The 20,561-nt window shown below is 39.2% G+C and overlaps 1 protein-coding gene across 1 annotated transcript in view; it reads left to right on the plus strand.

Moving 5' to 3' along the window:
* DYTN (dystrotelin) overlaps nucleotides 1-20,561 on the plus strand; it is a 48,913-nt gene that overhangs the window by 12,904 nt on the left and 15,448 nt on the right. The window contains exons 6-9 of the mRNA XM_006737951.2: nucleotides 1,794-1,865; nucleotides 2,115-2,278; nucleotides 6,708-6,819; nucleotides 8,272-8,420. Coding sequence (XP_006738014.2) covers nucleotides 1,794-1,865; nucleotides 2,115-2,278; nucleotides 6,708-6,819; nucleotides 8,272-8,420 — 497 coding nt within the window. The remainder of the gene's footprint in view (nucleotides 1-1,793; nucleotides 1,866-2,114; nucleotides 2,279-6,707; nucleotides 6,820-8,271; nucleotides 8,421-20,561) is intronic.

The following is a 20,561-nucleotide window of genomic DNA, read 5'->3' on the forward strand; positions in this document are numbered from 1 at the left end:
AGTGAATATCACGAAAGTAGGTGTTCTGAGGGGCATTTTCCTTCTGTAGAAATCCTTGTGTTCACTTTCTAACTACTGTAGCCCCAGACTAGCACCCCATCCAACAAGCCCTAAAAATGTGCCCTTGCTCCAGGTTCAAATGAGGTCAATGAGCTGCTGAAATGGCAGGTCTAGCAGTGCTCTGTCTCCCACCCGTGCATTAGTACACTCCTGAGAAAACTCTTAGGAAGGTGGAAATTTGCCTGGTGAATTATCCTCCCATTGACTTCCATTAAGAACTCAGAGATGGATTCCCATAGAAAATTCCAGGCCCCACTGTGTGATTCAAACCACTCCCCCAAGAATCCTAATTATCATTTCAAGTGGCATTCTGCCTGTCCTAGCATACCATCTAGCCACATGCAATCTTCCATAGCACACCTGCAAGAAATTAGTCAAATGGGCGATTAATCCACAAAATCTTCGTGCACGTACTTAAGCCAAAAATGAAGGTTAAAACCCACTCCAGAAGTGAGCTTTCTTTGGACTGATGTCAGCATCGCAGAGCTGGCAGGTCAACCCCATCTGATACCCTTCCCTTATTTGACATGAGGTTAACCCCCCTTCCCAAGGGCTCAGAAACACCCTCTAACTGAGTGTCCAGTTAGTTCATCAACACTCACAGGCCAAAGTACGGGGAATGAGTTAGTTTTTCAGACAAAGGCCAAATGATGTAGGGAGCAGTTACTTCTGTTCAGCTGGTGACGGGGTTATTATCAATAAAAAGGACAGCCATCTTGTCACTATTACGCAAATGTTTGTTGACTCCTGCCTGGCTAATTGTCAGCAAAGTGGTTCTAAGTGCCACTTTCCTGATTAGAAGAATGTTTATTCGAGTTGATGGACTCAGCAGGGGGGTCTTTGAAATTGCTTTTGAGCTTGCAGGCAATGCCTCCTGACAGCCAGTGCCCTAGAAGACATCAGACGTGAAATTAGGACTCACGACCGCATGGGCATAAATGGAGGTGACAGGTACACATATCTGTGCATCTAGATAATGTCAGAACCAAGTCCTGGCCCTCTTGGCGGTCACATGGGGTCCTTAGTCCCTGAGTGAAACTTCTTTGGTTACCGGGATTGAAAGGTGGAAAGCATCGTGTGAGGAGGCACAGAGAGAGCCATTGGAACCCCTACGACATGAGTCCAAAGGACAAAGTTTTGTGAGCCCCCCCTCAATAGAGTAGGGAGTCTTGAAGTGAGATCTCAGTTCTGCAAATAAAGCACGTTTTATTTTTACCCAGAGCAAAATATTAAATCTCACGCACCCCTTGCTTTAAACAAGGGTAATCATTAATGCCCTAGCTCAGAAATCGGTGTTTGTTAAAATGGGAAGCTCTGAGAGCGTTTGGAAAGGCTTTCCTTAAAACTGCTCTGAACATGCATACAGTATGGTTGTTGCATGTAATTCACAAGTAAATGAGGGCAAAGCAAGGTGAAAATAATATCCCTGGGATCATAAGAAGTGAAACAATGGAAGCTGTCCCATACTGCCCCAATTGCTAGGCTCTCTTCTCAGCCTCCCCCTTCCTCCCAACCCCACTTCTTCCCCCGTGTTCATTCACTGTCCCCATTCAGACATTGCACAAAACCTACACATTTCTTGTCTGCTTGGATGGGGTCAGTTCATCCAGTTTCAGACACCAAGTACTTGTAACTCCATGGTTGGAGGCACCACGACTCAGGCGTGCTGATTCCAGTGGTCACCTATTTCTCCAGTTTCTCACGACTGACGTGGGGTTTCCTGCCTCTTGTAGATCCCAACTGTCGTGGGGGAGAGTCGCGCTCTGTGCTCTGTGGAAAGCGCTACCCGCAGCTGTTTCCAAGGGGTGAGTGCCAAACAAACGTCCCCCCGAGTTGGGGGCAGACACGTGTGCTAACCAGTTCAAATGGCAGAACTGTTACTCTGCAGAGCATCCCAGACAATCTAATCTAACATACAGACTTGCCTCTGACTTTTCATGTGGCAAACTTCTTTGGCAGAAACAGCCAGAAAAGAAGATGAAATTACATTTTCCTCTACTCTAGAGACCAAAGTCATGCCTGGCCACACATCTGAGTGAGCCGTTGTTTTTCAGGTGTTGAGCCCAACAATCAAAGAAGAAAAATTCCTGTCTTGGTTACAGTCTGAGCCTCCCATCCTCCTGTGGCTCCCAACCTGCTACCAGTTATCTGCCACTGAAATGGTCACTCACCCTGTTCGGTGTAGAATCTGCAGGAACTTTCCAATCACAGGACTGAGGTACAGTCACTCATCAATATTTCACAGATAATCGTTCTCCAAATGGGTCTAGGGGTGGAGCTGCATCTCTCCAGATTCTTGTGTGGTCCTCACACATCTGGAACTCAGTTGATATTTTGGGGTCAGTAATTTTATGCATGGGGGATCTTGGTTGACAATAAATTATATTTTATCTTCTACAATAATAGAATATTAAATTCTTTCATTGACACATGGTTTGATCAATAGACGCTTTTGTTCCTCTAAGAGGAAAATGTTTTTTCTTTTGTTACAAAAAAAAAAAAAAAACCCTAGATATTTTAGAATCATTCATAAGAATTACAGTAATGATAATAGTTTATTAAGTGTTAAGTGTTAGGCTGAGTGGTTCACATGGATCATTTCATTTAAGGACTTGTTATAACCTCTATAAAAGGTGGTATTATTATCCCCAATTTGCAGAGAAGCTAAATAACTTGCACATGGTCCCCAAGTAGATGCGGGCAGCCTGAACCCTAGTCCCTGCTTGGCAACCATGATGCTATGCTGCCTCCCAGTGTAGACAACTGGCAACAGGGTCTTAAGATCCAAAGGAATAATCGGGTTTTGTGGGGGCAGCTCACACCAGATCTTCACTCTGCTTAGAGGAAAGGGCAGATTTGGAAGCTAGGTTTGGACGTGGGAGATTCAGATCTTTCCATGGCTTTGAGGACAGTCAGAACCCACCTTAGGAAAAGGGTGTTGTTTATCTCTTATAAATAAAACAGTACAGAAGTGAAATTAAAGTCATTAAAGACTTGGGGAGGTGGGCCGCCTGGGTGGCTCAGTCAGCCTTTGGCTCAGCCTTCGCTTAGGTCATGATCCCAAGGTCTTGGGATCGAGCCCCACATTGGGCTCCCTGCTCAGCAGGAAGCCTGCTTCTCCCTCTCCCACTCCCCCCTGCTTGTGTTCCCTTTCTCGCTGTGTCTCTCTCTGTCAAATAAATAAATAAAATCTTAAAAAAAAAAAAGACTTGGGGAGGAAAGAAGGAAGCTGGTAGGTCAAGGCCAGGCACAGGGATGCCCTTATCATGGTGAATGAATGCAGGTAGGGGCTGAAGGTGTAGTAGGACTGAATTGCTGGGACAACTGGGTTGCTAAAAACAAGTCAAAGAAGGGGGTGCCCAGAAGGGGAAGAGTGAGGACTTGGGGAGTCTGTTCCTCTTCTCATCTTATACTTTCAGATCTTAACTAACCCAGATGGTAAACATGCTCCCCGTGGATATAAAATACATCTTCTGGGTCCGCTAATAAGCTGGAAGATTTTAATTTTGCTGAGAAAATGAAGTGGGTTTGCAGAGAATTCTGAGGACATGGTGACATTTCATTCATGAAAAACTCTTTGCAAATAACTGTCCTAACAATAAAACATAAGTGGAAAGGACCTTTGGAAACCAAGCAAACCGAACGAAAGAAATCTCCACACTACAATGAAAAATAAACTCTTTTTATATTAGACTGTGGAAGAACATGAATATGATTTATCATGTTATATGCATATTACAATCATTTAACCAATAAACAAGTACTAATTGAGTAGTTACTAAAGGCCCTGCACTGGACCAGGTACAGAATTCACTTTGCAATTATATAAAACACAACTTTTACATTGAAATATTTTTTCCAAAATCATTATGTATAACATAAAGCAGATATTATTATTCCTATTTTATAAAGGAGTCTCAAAGAGCTTGAACGACTCGGGTCATGCCAAGGCAGAGGGCAAGAAGCGCCATTCTTTACATTTCAGGTTACGTCCCTTTCTATTGAAAATGAAACTCACCTTCCTCTTAGAAATGCCTCCCTGCAAACCATCTTTCCTCCTAGATGTCCAAGGCAATGTACAGTTCTCATATATGCAGGCAGCTGGGTGACCTGCACAAGGCCATTAACCTCTCTGGACCTCGGTTTCTTTATAAGTAAAATAAGGAGGGCTGAGTCCATTGGAGTGCTAAGCTTCTTTTAGCTGTAACCTTCTGAGTCTATTAGAAATTGTTTGAATTTATTATAGTCCTAACCTTAAACTTGTGTTTTTGGCTCTCATAAACTCCAGCAATAGCCTCAAGGCTTTAAGTTTTAGTGAGATTAATAAAGTCATTTTAGAGCAGAAGTGTTTGCAGACCTGGAGGTAACAGGAAGAAGGCAAAGACTTAACCTTCTAAAATAAGAGAAAGGGCAAAGACCAGACACTGTTCCTAAGCCAGTGTTATATTTCAGCGGGACGTGTCACATTTATGCTCTCTAATAACCATGTAAGATTGAGGAAAAAAAACCAAACTCGATTCTCTCTTGGTAAAGACATCAACAGACCAATCTCATTATTCACACTACACCTTTCCTCGTATACCTGTAGGTAGTTTCTGAGCATAAAGGAATTAATGAAAGGTTAGGGTCAGTGTATTGTCGATAATGCAGCCAGGACTTATAAATAATCCTTATTAAAAATATTGTGTTAGGGGCGCCTGGGTGGCTCAGTTGGTTAAGCGACTGCCTTCGGCTCAGGTCATGATCCTGGAGACCCGGGATCGAGTCCCGCATCGGGCTCCCTGCTCGGCAGGGAATCTGCTTCTCCCTCTGACCCTCCTCCCTCTCATGCTCTCTGTCTCTCATTCTCTCTGTCTCAAATAAATAAATAAAATCTTAAAAAAAAAAAAAAAATATTGTGTTACACATTTCTTGCAAACAGCAATTGTCTTCCCAATTATGCATGTTGAATAATTTTCTAGTTTACTAGTCCCATTTTCCTTGTAAATAAACTAAGGCATTCATTTAACTTCATTTAACTAATGGTCATCGAAAACCTGCAGTGTTAACTTGGTAACTTCCAAACATCTGAGCTTAAGTTCCCACTTCAAGGTCACTAGTAATGGTGGTGTATGCATTCCAACTCAAGCCTTGGGTACTGGTGGTCTATTCCAGTGGTTAAAATAGCTAGTTCTCCATTCAGGTGGTATCCCTGGGCTCAAAGCCTACTTCTACCGCTGACGAAGAAGTTGTGTAACTTGGTGCTCAGTTTCTTCATCTGGAAAAATGATAAAATCATAAGAACGCCTTACCCTAAAGGGCTTGCATGGCAATGAATCACGCGTCAACACATGTACATTGCCTGCCCTTTAGTAAGTGTTCCAAAACATTAGCTACTATTCTAGCCATTTGATACTATTTATTAATATCCTACCATGGAACTAGATGTTGGGGTAACAGCAGTGAACAAGGGCAGCTGACAGTTGATCTCACAGACCTTAACATTCTCTTGCTCTGCCATCCAGCCTCAGGGGCATTCCAAGTTTTGATTCTTCTGTTCTTTAGAATAATCAGCAGGTCTGATAGATGTGATGTGCTCCAAATCCTCCTTCTTGGTTCTAGCCTCCTTCCCTCACTCTTCTTTCTCTCTAGGATTTCGTCCTCATTGGTCTCCAGCGCAAAGGCACACTTTCTCCATGAAAACTTTTCAGCAGCCCACAGGGGTCTCCCCCTCTCTCCTTCCTGCAGTACTTGCCTTCCAATGCCTCATACTTGGTGCAGAATCACGTATTGCTTAACTTTGCTAGTTAGTACTGCAAGCTTCCCTATCCTCTTTCTGCAGCAAGACATGAAATTTGAAGAGCACAGGGATCTGGTATCACCATGTTTTCCCTGAGTGTTACAAGACACCCCTCCTTCCCACAGTGTCTCAAGATAACCTCCTCACCTGTTCCCACCGGAGACATAAGGATGCAACCGTTCGTGTGAGAAGGACTGCAATGTTGATGTGTTAAGAAACTTAGATGCGGGGGGTCCTTCCCCCACACTCTGGCTGGAAGAACTAGCCCTCCTCCACTGCATTTCTTTCCTACAGAGTTCTAAAAAATCACAGAAGTTTATTTCAAATTCTTTGTCTACAATTTCATTTTCCCCAATACCATGCAATAATGCAGGTCTAGTATTATCAGATCTTGACAGTTTTCAAGAGAAGTCAAGTCAGAATTTACTGAAAAATCTCCCAGTTTATTTTATTTTTTAAGTTGGCAACTAAATTCAAAATGTTTGAATGCATTGTGCCACCACAGAAAATGTGGCCACAGACTTAGGGGTCTATCCCAAGGCTCATTGTACACAGTACCTTGCGTAGGCAATGTGCTTGATATATTTGTGGGGGCATGAATCAGACTTCCACATTATAGTGTGTTGGGTGAAACTATGTTAATATAATGCCATATCATAAAAAGTACCACCAAAAGAAGACTTCTTTGAATAAATTAAACATGTTAGAGTCATTTAACATCCCTACAAAGTTTGGGAGAAATTTTACACTTCCTTAAGAGCTTAGATGTCTCCTGTATGTTTTGGGGTACTCATTCTGCACCTGACTATTATTTTCTCTGCTCACGGGCTGGTTGTGACATTAGCCACACTTCCGCTGTTATTGGCAGATACCGCTGTCTGAAGTGTCTCAACTTTGACCTCTGCCAGGCGTGCTTCTTTGCTGGGCTTCGCGGCGGGTCTCCCCAGAAGGTCCATCCTGAGATGGAGCGCTGCGTCCAGGTAACATCTAACCCACCGCACCAACGATTTGTGAATCCAATCAGTGACAGCTGCAGCAGCTAAAGAACTTGCCCTGCAGTAAGACCACAGATTCTGCTCCTTTCATTCCCGATAATATTTAAGACTAAGGAAATAGCAAACTCCACCTTAAATATCTCTCAATATCCATATGCTTTCTCTACATCATAGATTTTAATAAAACCTTTTGGGACATGAAAAGACCAAACAGCGTTCAGTCTGAAGGCAGTGGTCCCGTACTATATAGCAGAAAATATCTGAGGAATAAAAGGGGAGAAGCATTGGAAGTGGGTACGGATTCAAAGAAAAGGCTTTGGTTTGGTAAAAATGAGGAAATCAGGTTTCTGTTACTAGTGCCTTTTGGGAAAACTTTTCTCTTTTCACCTGTCTTTTCCTGAGATTCCATTTTTTCTTTGGGAAAAATGAAAGGGAAAGATTACTATCTGCATTTTGACAGAAAGAATAGAAAACTAAGACTTCACAGCTGCCTTTCAAATGTTCTTTAGGAAAATTCTAAATACTCAGCAAGAGAATTCAGATCTTTTGAAGGAAAAAGAGAAATCAGATAGTCAATTTTAAGCAAAGAGCATTTTCATTTTTTCTCATCACTAGGTTCCTATGACTCAGTTTCTCCATAGAGATGGTATCACCCTCCAACAGGGCAGTAGTGAAGGATGTTGGTTAGCTAGCCCTACCAAGGACAGCTTTCCCTCGTTCTCTCTTTAACATGAATGGTCCACAAAAGTCAATGCTTGGAGTGTGCCAAAGAATCCCCAGTGGGCATTGTTTTACTAAACTTAAATAACCCAGATGCTCAGGTTCATTGGCCCATCAGCTCCCTGTTTTAAAAACCTGGGGAGGAATAGGGCTTATTGATGTTAGACTGACACCGTGTGGTCACTTTGTTATTACACTTTAGATTTCAAGGGCTGAAAATCTTTTAATAAGACATCTCATTCTTTTGTTCCTTTTGGCAAAGGTTCTTAATGTGGGGTTGATGGGTGAACTTCAGGTGGTCTGTGAATCCACTGAAATTTTATACAGAATTAAATGTATGAGCATTTTTCTGGAGATAAATCCACAAGTGATCATCCAGTTCTGCAGAGAATCCGCACCCCAAATGTTCACAGCCCTGGACTTAGCCCTGTTCCGTACCCCTTCTCGCTTTAGAATTCCACGTTCATGGACCGCACTCAGGAAGAGGGGTTAATGTGTAAGGTGAGTGGTATTTAATTTGGTAACTTACACTTTGTGGACAAGCAGAGAGGATGGGAAGACATTCAGGTACTAAGGAAGGAAAACGATTTTTCTAAGGACGTAAAAGTGAGTGAAGTAATACCAGAAACTTTCATGGTGGCCAGTTTGCCCAAATGAGGAAAAAAGACCCGTTTAGTGGGATAAGACTCTCCTTTTTACTGGTGGCCATTCCGGCAGATGTCAGCAAAGGAGAATACCAAATGCCTCGTCATGACCCTCAGAAACAACCTGCTCCAAGGGCGCAGTAGGGGAAAAGACACTTCAAGAAGACGGTGGCTGCTGGACCAGGTGACTCCAAAGGAGCTGGCTAACAAAACACAGGCCAGGTGAGTGTGAGTGACAGTCCTGCAGAGCGACAGCCCAGGGCCCTGGTGCTGATGATGCAGCCAGCCCACTGTACACAGGCAGAAGCTTTCATAATGCTGATCAGAAAGAAGGCAGGAGGCGGGGCTGGCCCAGGGCTGAAGATGCACTTCCCCCCCAAGAAATGAGCTTTAATTTTCAAATAGAATAAGAGGCAAAAATACTTCTAAACGGCCCATCTCATCATTTAGAATTATTCCAACTAAAGCATCAAACACAGAAGACTTTTAATATTAACGTATTCAAATGACTTTGCTTTATATCCCTAGTTTTTTTTTTATATCTTTAGTTTCTGTTGGTTTGCTTTTGAAAGCCTAATTTAGAATGAATACTTTATTTTTATTAAAAAAAGGAAAAGAAAGACACTCAGAATCCCATCACTCACAGATGAGTGTTAGTCACGTTAGTATTACCAAAAATGGAATTATGCAGTAGATACAATATTTCATTCTTCTTTTCTTTTCTAAATGGAGGGTGTTTCCCATGCCATCAGTTTCCAAAATATTATTTTTAATGACCTCACTCATCCTTATAAGGAAGTATCATAATATACAAGCAATCCTTTATATCATTGAACATTTTGGTTATTTTTAAAATTTGCCCCCTGAAATTCTGTAGTCAGCATCCCTATACATGCATATTCCTATAGTTTTAATATTTTACTAAGATAAATTTACTTCAATAAAATCATTGGATAAAAAGTTGTGAACTTCGTTAACTCTCAAAATTCAGAACACCAAATTGTGCTCCAGAGGGTTAACCCAAAACACACCCCAGCACCACTGGTATATGAGGTCACCCATCACTTACCTAAAGATCACCAGCCTAAAGATGTCTTTGTGATGGGGGCACTTGGCTGGCTCCGTCAGTGGAGCATGCAACTCTTGATCTTGTGCATTGTGAGTTCGAGCCCCACATTAGGTGTAGAGATTACTTAAAAATAAAATCTTCTCTACAAAAGTCTTTGTGATGTTAATTTTGGAAATAACCACTTCTTCAAAATTTAAAATTGTAGAAAATAAAGCAAAGAGATACTGTTTCTGTGGGCTTATGATCATCAAATTTTGGGGAGGAAAAAGCTCCGGAATTATTAATTCACTCCCATTTTATCTACTGAGAGTAGAAGAGATCAATTTAAATCAGAATGGTATTCGGATACATACTAATTTCTTTTGTAATTTCTAATCTTTCCTCAGACACCCACCAGCATATTTCTATCTCAATCCCAGACCTTATTTTTAGGGTCATTTTGTCACTTCCCAACCTAGATATGTTTTTATAGCTCTTTAAAAGAAAAAGTGTATGTTGACATTATGATCAGGTGCCATTTATTATGCCTACGTCACATTTACCTAGCAGGTTGTTATCAATATGTCTTTAAAGTTACAGAATATGAGTATCATCTTGATGTATATCTTTAATATAGTACAAGGAATTTAAAAATAAGAACAAAAATATCAGGTACCAATTCATCTGTCTTCTTCCAGACAGATCTCACCTTTCCCTAGCAAAGGAACAATACAATGTGTCAACTAGTCATCTGGATTTATTGAATACTTGAGATCTTGTCTAAATTCCTACATTCTCATACTTAAAATGCAAAGATCCATACTCTTAATTTGATTTCTTTTGGCCACTGAAGCCAGACTGATGTTTTAAAAGTACAAATATGATGGCATCCCTCATGTGCCCACCTCCCCCAAACTCCCATGCCTTAAATCCCTCCATTATCTCCCCATTGTTTTTAAGCTAAAAACTAGAAGTCATAATGACTTAGAAAAGTTCTGCATATTTTGGGCCCCCCTGAAACCTCTCCAGTTTCATCTCCCCAGCCCCACATCATCTGTGATCCAGCCCCTCATTCCTTCAAGACTAAGCCAGATCCTCCCCTCTTAAGACTTAAACCTTTACTTTGAGGAAGTAACCCTAGCCCACCTAACTGCATGGCTTGAGCCTCACTCCTAAAGACCTATAAAGGGGGAGGACCTGGGTGGCTCGGTAGGGTAAGCTTCCGACTCTTGGTTTTGGCTCAGGTCACAATCTCAGGGTCATGGGATGGAGCCCTGCATCAGGCTCCACACTGGGCATAGAGACTGCTCAAGATTCTCTCTCTCTCTCCCTCTCCCTTTGCCCCTCCCCCCTTCGCATGCACGTGCTCTCTCTCTCTCTCTCTCAAAAAAAAAATAATAATAATAATAATAAAGACCCACAGAGGTCTTTGCTCAAATGCCATCTCATCCACGCGGCCATGCCTGACTACTTACTCAACATTTCAGCCCCTGTCCCCACTCTGGCACTCCCAATCCTCCTCTCTTGCTTTATTTTTCTTCAGAGCATTTCATCAGCACCTGACACCCTATATATTTTACTTTTATTTTTTGTTTGTTTACTATGATGTAAGCTCAGGGGTGAGGGTGGAGAACCTTTTATTGTTTCCAGCTGTATTTCCAGAATCTATAAAAATGTCTAAATTTGATAAATGCTCAATAAATGTTTATTGAATGATTGGCTAATGGACTGAATAATACAATGATGGATGTGTGATGAAGGGATTGATGGAGGTAACAAGGTAGGTCATGAACTCTTTTAGAATGGAGCATGGGAAAGTGTCAAAGGAGGGATTACACAGTGTTGGGAGAAGGTAGTGAAATTCGATTGAGAATTTCAGTCCTCAGTCAAGTGTGTGGCCTTGGGGAAGTCACTTCATGTTTCTGTGACTCAGTTTCTTCACATGAAAATAGAGAGAACCTGTCCTTCCTTCTCCCAGAGTAGTATCAGTAAAGATAAGAGGAGGAAAGGAAATTGCAAGTGCTATGCAAAGCTAAAGGTTTTTTAAATGTCAATGTGTTCTACTCTGTCCACCTGAGTACAACAGTGTTCCCCAAAGTAAAATTCTTATGTAATAATTTTCAATTTCACCTAGATATGAATGAGTTCAGAAATTCTGATTAGTGTCCGATCTAGGAGAAAGGAATGTGGAACATTATTATTTAACAATGTGGAAGAGGTAAAAACACATCCCTAATATCTACTAAGTTGACACATTAGTACTGACCATCTTCTAAGGGATTCACGATTTTGCCAAGTGATGATACTAAATTCATTCACTGATTCAGCAAATATTCTGCAAGGTAATAAGCCTCCTCCTTTTAATGTGGATTCACTCACTTTACATATAATGGTTTACACTGAGAACATTTTCACTTACAAAAAACATGAAAGTCAGGTGCCAGTTATCACCACTGTTATTAAATACTCTGGGAAGTTCTTGCAAATATAACAAAGAAAATTAAAACAGTGAAACAGACAAAATTACTTTCATTTGCAGCTAACATGATTGTAAATACCCAAGAAAGCTCAAGTAGCTCTAGCAAAAACTACTAGAATTAATAGGCTTTGAGTGGTGGGAAATAAAATACATACTCACAAATTAGTAGGTCTTCACTATGATAGCAATAGCTATCAGTCCTCAGTCAAGTGTGTGGTATCACTCAGTCAAGTGATAGCAATAGCTATCATAGTGAAGTGAAATTTTATTAAAATCCCTTTACAGTAGCTGTAAAAATTATTTTAAAGAGAAACTTGGGGAAAAAAGCTTAGCAAAAAGGATACAAAAGCCACATTAAAGAAACTATATTTCAGAATACAGAAAATAAGACCTGAACGAAAGGAGAAACATACCAAATTCCTGAAAGAAAAGACTCTAGCATAAGAATTTTCCATGTTCCAAAAATTAACACAGTTGATCCTCATTATTCACAGATTCCATATTTATGAATGCACTTACTCATGGTAATTTATTAATATATTTATTTATTTATTTATAATAAGTAAAATTTATTTATTTATTTATAACCCTAAAATCAATACTTGTGATGTTTTCCTGGTCATCTGCAGACAGGCACAGAGTGGCAAAAAATTTGAACTGCCTGATGCACAGCTGAGGTCAAGAGTCACTCTGCCTTCTTGTTTCAACTCTCATACCATAAACACGTCCTTTCACATTTTTGTGCTTTTCAATGGTGATTTTACTATTGCAAATCGCCCCCAAACATCGTGCTGAAATGTTGTCTGCTGTTCCTAAGCACAGGAAGGCTATGATGTGCCTTAACAAGAAAATACGTATGTTAAATAACCTTTGTTCAGGCATAAGTTATAGTGCTGTTGACCATAAGTTCCATGTGAATGAATTGACAATATGTATTAAATAAGGTGTCCATATACAAGACACACATAAAACAAAGTTATATATTGATTGGATGACAAAAACGATCTGACCAGAGACTAGCAAGGACCTAACCCTGTATTTCCCGTTGGAGCAATGGGTCAGTTTTCCCTAATTTGTTGTTAACAATGACTATGTAGAGTATAATGGCCATCAATAATGAGAACCACCTGTATTTAAACTAAGTGCATTTCCAAATAGAATCATTTTCTTTAAATAGGATAAAATGATTTTGAAGACATTTTTGGAATAATAAATTGTACAAGAATATTTAAAATTATGAAATCGAAGAATAATGGGAAGGAAAGTTCTTCAACAGATATTAAAATTTACTATAGACCACTAGGACCAAATAGTATTTATATAAAAAAGGAGTGGGGGGCACCTGAGTAGCTCAATTGGTTTAGCATCTGACTTTTGATTACAGCTCGGTTCATGATCTCGGGGTCATGGGATCGAGCCCTGCATCTGGCTCTGGGCTGAACATGGAACCTGCTTGAGATTCTCTCTCTCCCTCTCCCTCTGCCCCTCCCCGCTTGCTCTCTCTCTAAAAAAAAATGGAATGGACATGTAGATATGAGGACAAGAACACAAAATTTAATGATTGATCTAAGCATAAATGGAAACCCAACATATGATAAAGTGGTGTTTTGATTCACCAAAAAAAGGATACATAATTGGCTATCCAACTGAAAGAAAACAAACTGGCCCTTATTTCACCCCATAAACTAAGTTCCAAACTGTTCAAAATTTTAATGTAAAAACAGTTTAAAAATAGTAAACCTGGGGTTGGAAGAGATCTTCCTAAGCAAGACAGAAAAACAAGGAATCGTGAAGTAATAATACACAGATATATAGGATAACATGCATTTTCCTGTGGTAAATGATATAAAGAAAATCAAAAGATAAACCTGAAACTTAGAAAAATATTTTCTCTAATAAAACAAACTACATTATAGAAAGGCCCCTGTATATTGATAAGAAAAACTCAAAAAGAAGGAGGAGGGCAAAATGAGGAAGAGGAGAATGAGGAAGAGAGTGAGGAGAAAAATACACTAAATACATAAATAGGCAACCACAGAAGACATATTTCAAATGACCATTAAACACACAAAAATGTTCTCAACCTCACTAGTGGTTAGAAAAAGGCAAATTAAAGGAGTAATGAGCTCTCATCCTTTTATGTATCAGAATGACAGAGATTAAAGGAATAACAACATCCAGTGCTGGTGAATATGGAAGACAACAGATGTTCTTGAAATTTAATAGGAGTACAAGTAGCTATAGATGTTTCAGAAAATAATCTGAACAATATTCATTCATTTATTCATTCAATTAATCTTTAGCCAACACTTTTCTAGGCACTTGGGATATGTCAGGGACAATGGGACAAAGATCTCTGCCTTCATAGAGCTTTCATTCTAGTGGGGAGACCAGACAATGAAAAATAAGCATATAATTGAATTATATAGTACATTAGAAGTTATAAATACTAAAGTAAAAGAAAAAAGAAGAACCAGGTAAGAGGTATCAAGATTTAGAGGAAGAATTGACAGCAAATTTATTTATATGGGGTGGTCATAGTGGACCTCTGTGAGATGTAACATTTGAACAATGCCTTGCAGGAGGTGAGGGAGGAAGTCATACAGGTATCTGAGAAAAGCCTGCTGCAAATTGAGGAGACAAGCAGTTCAAAGTGGGAGTATGCTTGGCATACTGGCAGAAGCCATGTGGCAGAGTGCAACAAAGAGGAGATGCTGAGAATAGTCTAGAGGGAAGGCAGGCGTGGGGGCAAGAGTAGAAGCAAGGTCACATAATAGCTTTCTAAATGTTCTTCTAGTGTTTCTATTTTGAATGTTGAGTTTAAATTTCAATCCATTTGGAATTCATTTTAGCAAGGGCCTGGCTTTGCTTTCTTTCGGATGCATAGCCAGTTATGCTATCTTTTCCCCACTTATTTAAAATACCAACTTTGTCACATATTAGATTTCCTTGTATACTTGGATCAAGATAATTTATATTCTCATCCTCAGATCTATGGGTCAATTCTTGTATCTATACTAATCTATATGGTCATAGTGGTGTTATAGTAAGCAGAAGGAGAAAGCAGTTGTCATCTGAAATGGGGAGACTGTAGGTGGAGCAGATTTGGGAGGAACAATCAGTTCAGTTTGGGATATGTTAAGATGAAGATATCTCAGACATCACATGGAGATGTTGAATAGGCCATTCCCCATTCATGGCTGGAATTTGGGGGAAAGTCTCCTAGAGGTACAAATTTGGGATTTGTTGACAGAGATAGTTGTTGACTCTTCAAGCCATGAGATTGTATGAGATCACCAAGGAGAGTGTAGACAGGAAAGAGAGGAGAATAGAGGATTGAGTCCTACAGCAGTCCACACTACAAAGTTGGAGAGCAGAAGAAGAGCCAGCAGGGGAGACAAGAAAGATGAAAGTTCTGGGAGGAAAACCAAGAAAATGAGGGATCATGGAAGGTAGGTAAATAAAGTGTTTTAAGGAGGAGGGCGTGGTCTACTCTGTCAAATGCTGTTGCTAGGGCAAGTAAGAATTGGCCTTTGGATTTTGCAATGAGGGAATCATTGATGACCTCAAAAAGAGCAGGGTAGGACGGCGGTAGTAGAAAAAAAAATCAGACCAGAGGTGGTTTAAGAGATAATGGGAGCTGAGGAATTGAAGATACCAAATACAATTCTTCCCAGGATTTGTTACAGTAGAGGGAGCAAAGGGATAGTGTAGGTGGCAGCAAACCTGACATGAAGGGGATGTTTTGTTATGATAGGAAAAGTAACAGCATGTTTGAGTACTGAAGGGGATGGTCCTATGGGAATGAAAGCACCACCACATAGTAAATAAGGACACACATGATAGCACTGGAGGGGTGGGGAAATAAACCAGAAAGAACCTAAGGGTCCACCGGTAGAAAAATGGTGGAACACACATGATACAGGCAAACAACAGAATATAATGAATCCACTTCGATGAACAAATTTAAGCACCTATCTATGATACTAGAGGGCATTCATCATCATCCGTTAGCAAAAAGGGCAAGTGGCAGAGTAGTGTGCATAAAATGTCATTTTTGTTCCAAAAACAAATTCAATATATATTTGATGTTTGTATGAGTACAGAAAACAGTATGGAAAAACCCAAAGGTATCAAAATGATCTCACACAGGGGAGGAAGAGAGTGCATCACTCAAAGTTGTGTGACAGAGAAGTTAGGGGTTATCCCCAAATGCCCCACTGCTTAAACACATAATTAAGTGTACCACACAGTAATCACTTCTCACCCTGTGCGCTCATCACGTTCTGTAGAAATAAGATCACATTATGTCAATAACAATCGTATGTTCATCTGTTCATTAAATGTGAAGTCTCTGCAAGTGGGGAGTTCTCTGCTTTTATTTTTCATCTTTTATCTGCAATAACTCAAGATGGTGAGATGCTTTAAAATAGTTTTTGAATAAAGGAATGAAACTAAATGGAAATGTATAAAATGGAATATGCCTGACCTTAAACCAATTGCTCTATTCTATGTTCTTTCCAATATGACACAATAATTATGCACACACCTGTGCTCAGAACCCCTAGTATCTGACCTGAACAGAATGACCTGGGGGATTTTGTGCAGTCGTCCCTAAATTTCTTTGCATTCTCATTTCTAGATTGTCAAGAAGGAGGGCAGGAAATAGAATCCCCATTTCCATTACTGGCTGATTGTTCTCTACCTAAGTAGTTGTATGGGAAAAAGCACAGGAAAAAAAAAAAAAGTCATGCTACTTTAATGCTATTTTGAATATCAAATTTAATATATGATTTAACATTTTCCAAAAAGACTTTCCTCAATGTCATACCCGATAATTAAATATTATTACATTGTCTTATAAAACTCTGCTTTACACAGGATTTCTATTCAGTACAGTAGCCCTGAAGTACCAATATATGGAAGTCGGACTAGACCAGTGGAAATAGCCATAGAGGCTTCCAAACAAGTATCTCCAACGGTATCTTGGGCTCAGAGAACTGATAGGAGCAGCCCACATCATCAGGTGAGTCCAAAAGGGAAAGGAACCAATGCGTAGTCAATCTGGGCCCCTTTGTAAGGATGCAGTGAGAATCAGTGTGGTGTGCGGAATATTTTCAAGATGTTAATGCAATCAAAGAAAATATTGTTTAAAATAATTTTTTATCTCTAATCATAACATGTCACATATTATTACAGAAAATTTGGAAAAGCCAGCAAAGATCAAAGAACAAAATTATAATTACAAACCATGATATAACCATGATTTTAATATTTTTATTAAGTTTTTTTCTTTTAATTCCAGTATAGTTAGCATACAGAGTTATATTAGTTTCCGGTGTTGAATCACAACATAGTGATTCAACGGTTCTATACGTTACTCAGTGCCCATCATGACAAATGTACTCTTTACTAATATTAATATTTTAATATTAATATGTTAATATTTTGGTGTACTTCTTTCCCTGCAAATACTTTTGATATAGTTCGCGTCATACTGCAGAATGTATTGTTGATACAGTTCTGTGTCAGTGTAAGTTTTATTGTGAGCATTTCCCATTGCCATTACAATTCTTCAGACACATTGTTGTGCAATTTCTATTTAAACAGATGTAACATTATTTATTTAACCCCTCTTCTGTTGTTGGGTATTCGAATTATTTCCAATTTTTGCTAAAATTTAAAATTTTACTATTGAAATTCTTTGTATGTGATTCCCCAAATAGTTTGGTAAGCTATATTTCTTTAAGTGTCATCACTAGAATGAGAAGTGGGAATATATTTAAGACTCTTCATACTTACTGCAAAATTACTGTTTAGAAAGGATACACCAAACTGGCTCCCAGTGAATTCAAGTCACTATCTCTCTTGATCCTTATTACTGCTACTTATAACTTGTTACTGTCACCAAATTTTGAATTTTGTTACTTTTATGAGCAGAATATATTTTATTTGCCTTAATGTCCATTTCTTCTTCATTTAGAAGGCAATTGTATTTGCTCTTCTGTCAGTGTCCTCTGCCCAGTTTTACCGATGCATCAGTTTGTTTTGTTAATGTATTTGAACTTCTAAAACTTTAGCTATGGGAAACCTTTCTTCATGGTTATTTCCTTTTAGTCTAATTTATAATGTGACTTGCTATATAGACATTTTTAATTCCTATGAAAACATTATTAACCTTTTCCTTTCTGACTTCTTACACAGTTCAATGCTTGGAAAATTTTCTGCCTTAAAAAAAAAATCAAATTAGCCTTCAGCTGTATTGCTGTAACATGGATTGATTTTTTTTTTGTATTAATGTGGCTTGATTATTTTGGACATTTAACGTTTAAATCTACCTGGCTTTTATTTTGATGCATGTTAGAAGGTGAGGTTATTACCCTACTCCTACCTTTTTCAATTTTTCAGGCAAGCCCCAGTAAAATCAGAACTTGGACATACGGCCCAGTCCTTCCCTCACTTCCCCAGGCAGAAGCAGAATTGAAGCGATGTTTTGGTTTTTTTTTTTAAGATTTTATTTATTTGACAGAGAGACAGCGAGAGCAGGAACACAAGCAGGGGGAGTGGGAGAGGGAGAAGCAGGCTTCCCGCGAAGCAGGGAGCCCGATGCGGGGCTCGATTCCAGGATCCTGGGACCATGACCTGAGCTGAAGGCAGACGCTTAACGACTGAGCCACCCAGGTGCCCCTGAAGCAATGTTTAATCTGTGTGGCTGGGGTGGGATGGTGGATAGGAGGGTCTAGGGCTCCCTCTTCTGGTGTCTTGCTGACATCATTGTTATTTTGATTTTTTTAAGTGTTAGCTATTATTAAACAATTATTCTTCTAGAAGAACTTTAAAATCATTTCTAAGATGCCAAGTTAATCTTACTAGCATTTTGGTTTGATTTGCATCAAACCTCTATTTTGAGGTGCAAATATCTGTCAGTAAGGGCTGTATGTGGCTTACTTCTTAACAGTCTAGGTTTCTCACTGAGGGCACCTGGCTCTTTTATGCGTATTGTTCTTATTTTGAATAAAGACCTTTCCCATTGCACCTTTTTCTTAATTACTGATGATGGTCTATTGGAAAGTTGTGGATTTTTGAATAGTTTTCTTATAAAGAGAAACCCGTCTGAACTCTTTTAATAATTTCAAATACTAGTTTAGTTCGACTCTCTTTCTTCTAACTAAACAATCATGCAGTCTGGAGGGAAAAAGGTATTTTGGTCTCTTTCTTTCCAACATTTAAGTCTCTCATGTCTACTGCATGTCTTCATTCCTGAGAGAATCCAGATCTTCCAGAACAATACTGAATAATGCAAGAGATGACGGGGCAGCTTCTTTTACTTTAAATGGGAGGAGATTTAATGAGGGCATTTCTCTCACACTTTTCCATTAAATATGATGGTGTTAGTTGTTGGGTTGAAATTCCTTTTAATTTGACGGAAGTCATTTTCTTTTTCTATTCCTTTTACGTTTTTTTGTGGAAATAGGCAATCAGAAGTGATTTTGAATTTATTTATTTTCAATCTCTTTTTTAGCCTCATTTGAAATGATCTCATGTTTTCTCTCATTGGGAGTACAGCACCAGTACTCCCTGAGAGTCAACATTCCTGGCATTGCTGAAACCAACAGCTATATTTGTTCGTAGTGGATCACTCTTTAAATACAACTTAAATTTGCTTTGCTTATTTTTTATTTAGAATCTCAACATTTATGAGTCAAAATAGCCTCTCTTTCTGTCTCTCTCTCTCTCTCTCTCAACACTGTCTTGTCAGTTTTGAGCATTTTTAGCCGCTACTCATTTTTCATTTTCTCTTGTGTTTGAAGCAATTTATCTAAGATAAGAACTATTTATTTTTTTAAAAGATTTATTTATTTGAGAGAGCGCGCAAGCAGGGGGAGGGGCAGAGGGAGAGGGAGAGGGAGAATCCACAAGCAGACTCTCCGCCCAGCACAGAGTCCAAAGCAGGGCTCGATCCCATGACCCTGAGATCATGACCTGAGCCAAAATGAAGAGTCGCACAACCATCTGAGCCATCCAGGTGCCCCAGAACTATTTATTTCTTAACAATTGCCAGAATTTAAGAGTAAAACCCTAGGACACTGGAGCCTTTATAATATTTAGATAAATTTTTCCCTTTCTTCAAAACTAATCGTCTATTAATGCTTTCTTCAGTTAACTTTGATAATTTAATTTTCTTGAGAAAATTATTTCCACAAATTAATTAAGTAAGGTATTTTAAACTTATCATTTTATTTTTCAAATCTTCACATTTCTACTCTAATTCAACTCAAACATGCTCAACTTTTACCCCAAAAGAATAAAGTCACATTTGTATCAGAAGGATCACATCAATATCTATTAAGAAAACGTATATTCTCAAAATACATAACTACTGGTCAGTCTTTGATCTATTCCATATCATCAATTGCATAGTTTTTCATGAAGAGCAGCACGTAGAAGGTTAATCTGATATTTGCAAGCGTGAAGTTCATTGTAAAAAAGTTCTTCAGTGAAAAACGGTGAATTAATGGTTACAGTGGTACATACAATTAATTATAATTTGTATTGTTCTCTGTGGCATGTTTTAGAAGACTCAATATTAACACCCTTAAGAAGACACAAAACTGACCCTCATTTACATGTAGCTGGACAACATGCATTTTCTCTTACCTGTTGCTCCCCAAAGTGGGCAAATCTCACCCCAACAGTACAAGTCCCCTTTGCAACCAGTCACCTGGATTGTCCACTTAGCGGACCAAGTTCAGCTTGTCAGTAGACTATTGCTAAGTCTACTTCCTAAAGGTAAGCTGCATTCAACTTTGATGTCTTTAAATTACTCCAGTGTCCA

The sequence above is a fragment of the Leptonychotes weddellii genome, chromosome 3 (assembly GCF_054177405.1).
Source record: "Leptonychotes weddellii isolate Sample4059 chromosome 3, ASM5417740v2, whole genome shotgun sequence".
NCBI classification, from domain to species: domain Eukaryota; kingdom Metazoa; phylum Chordata; class Mammalia; order Carnivora; family Phocidae; genus Leptonychotes; species Leptonychotes weddellii.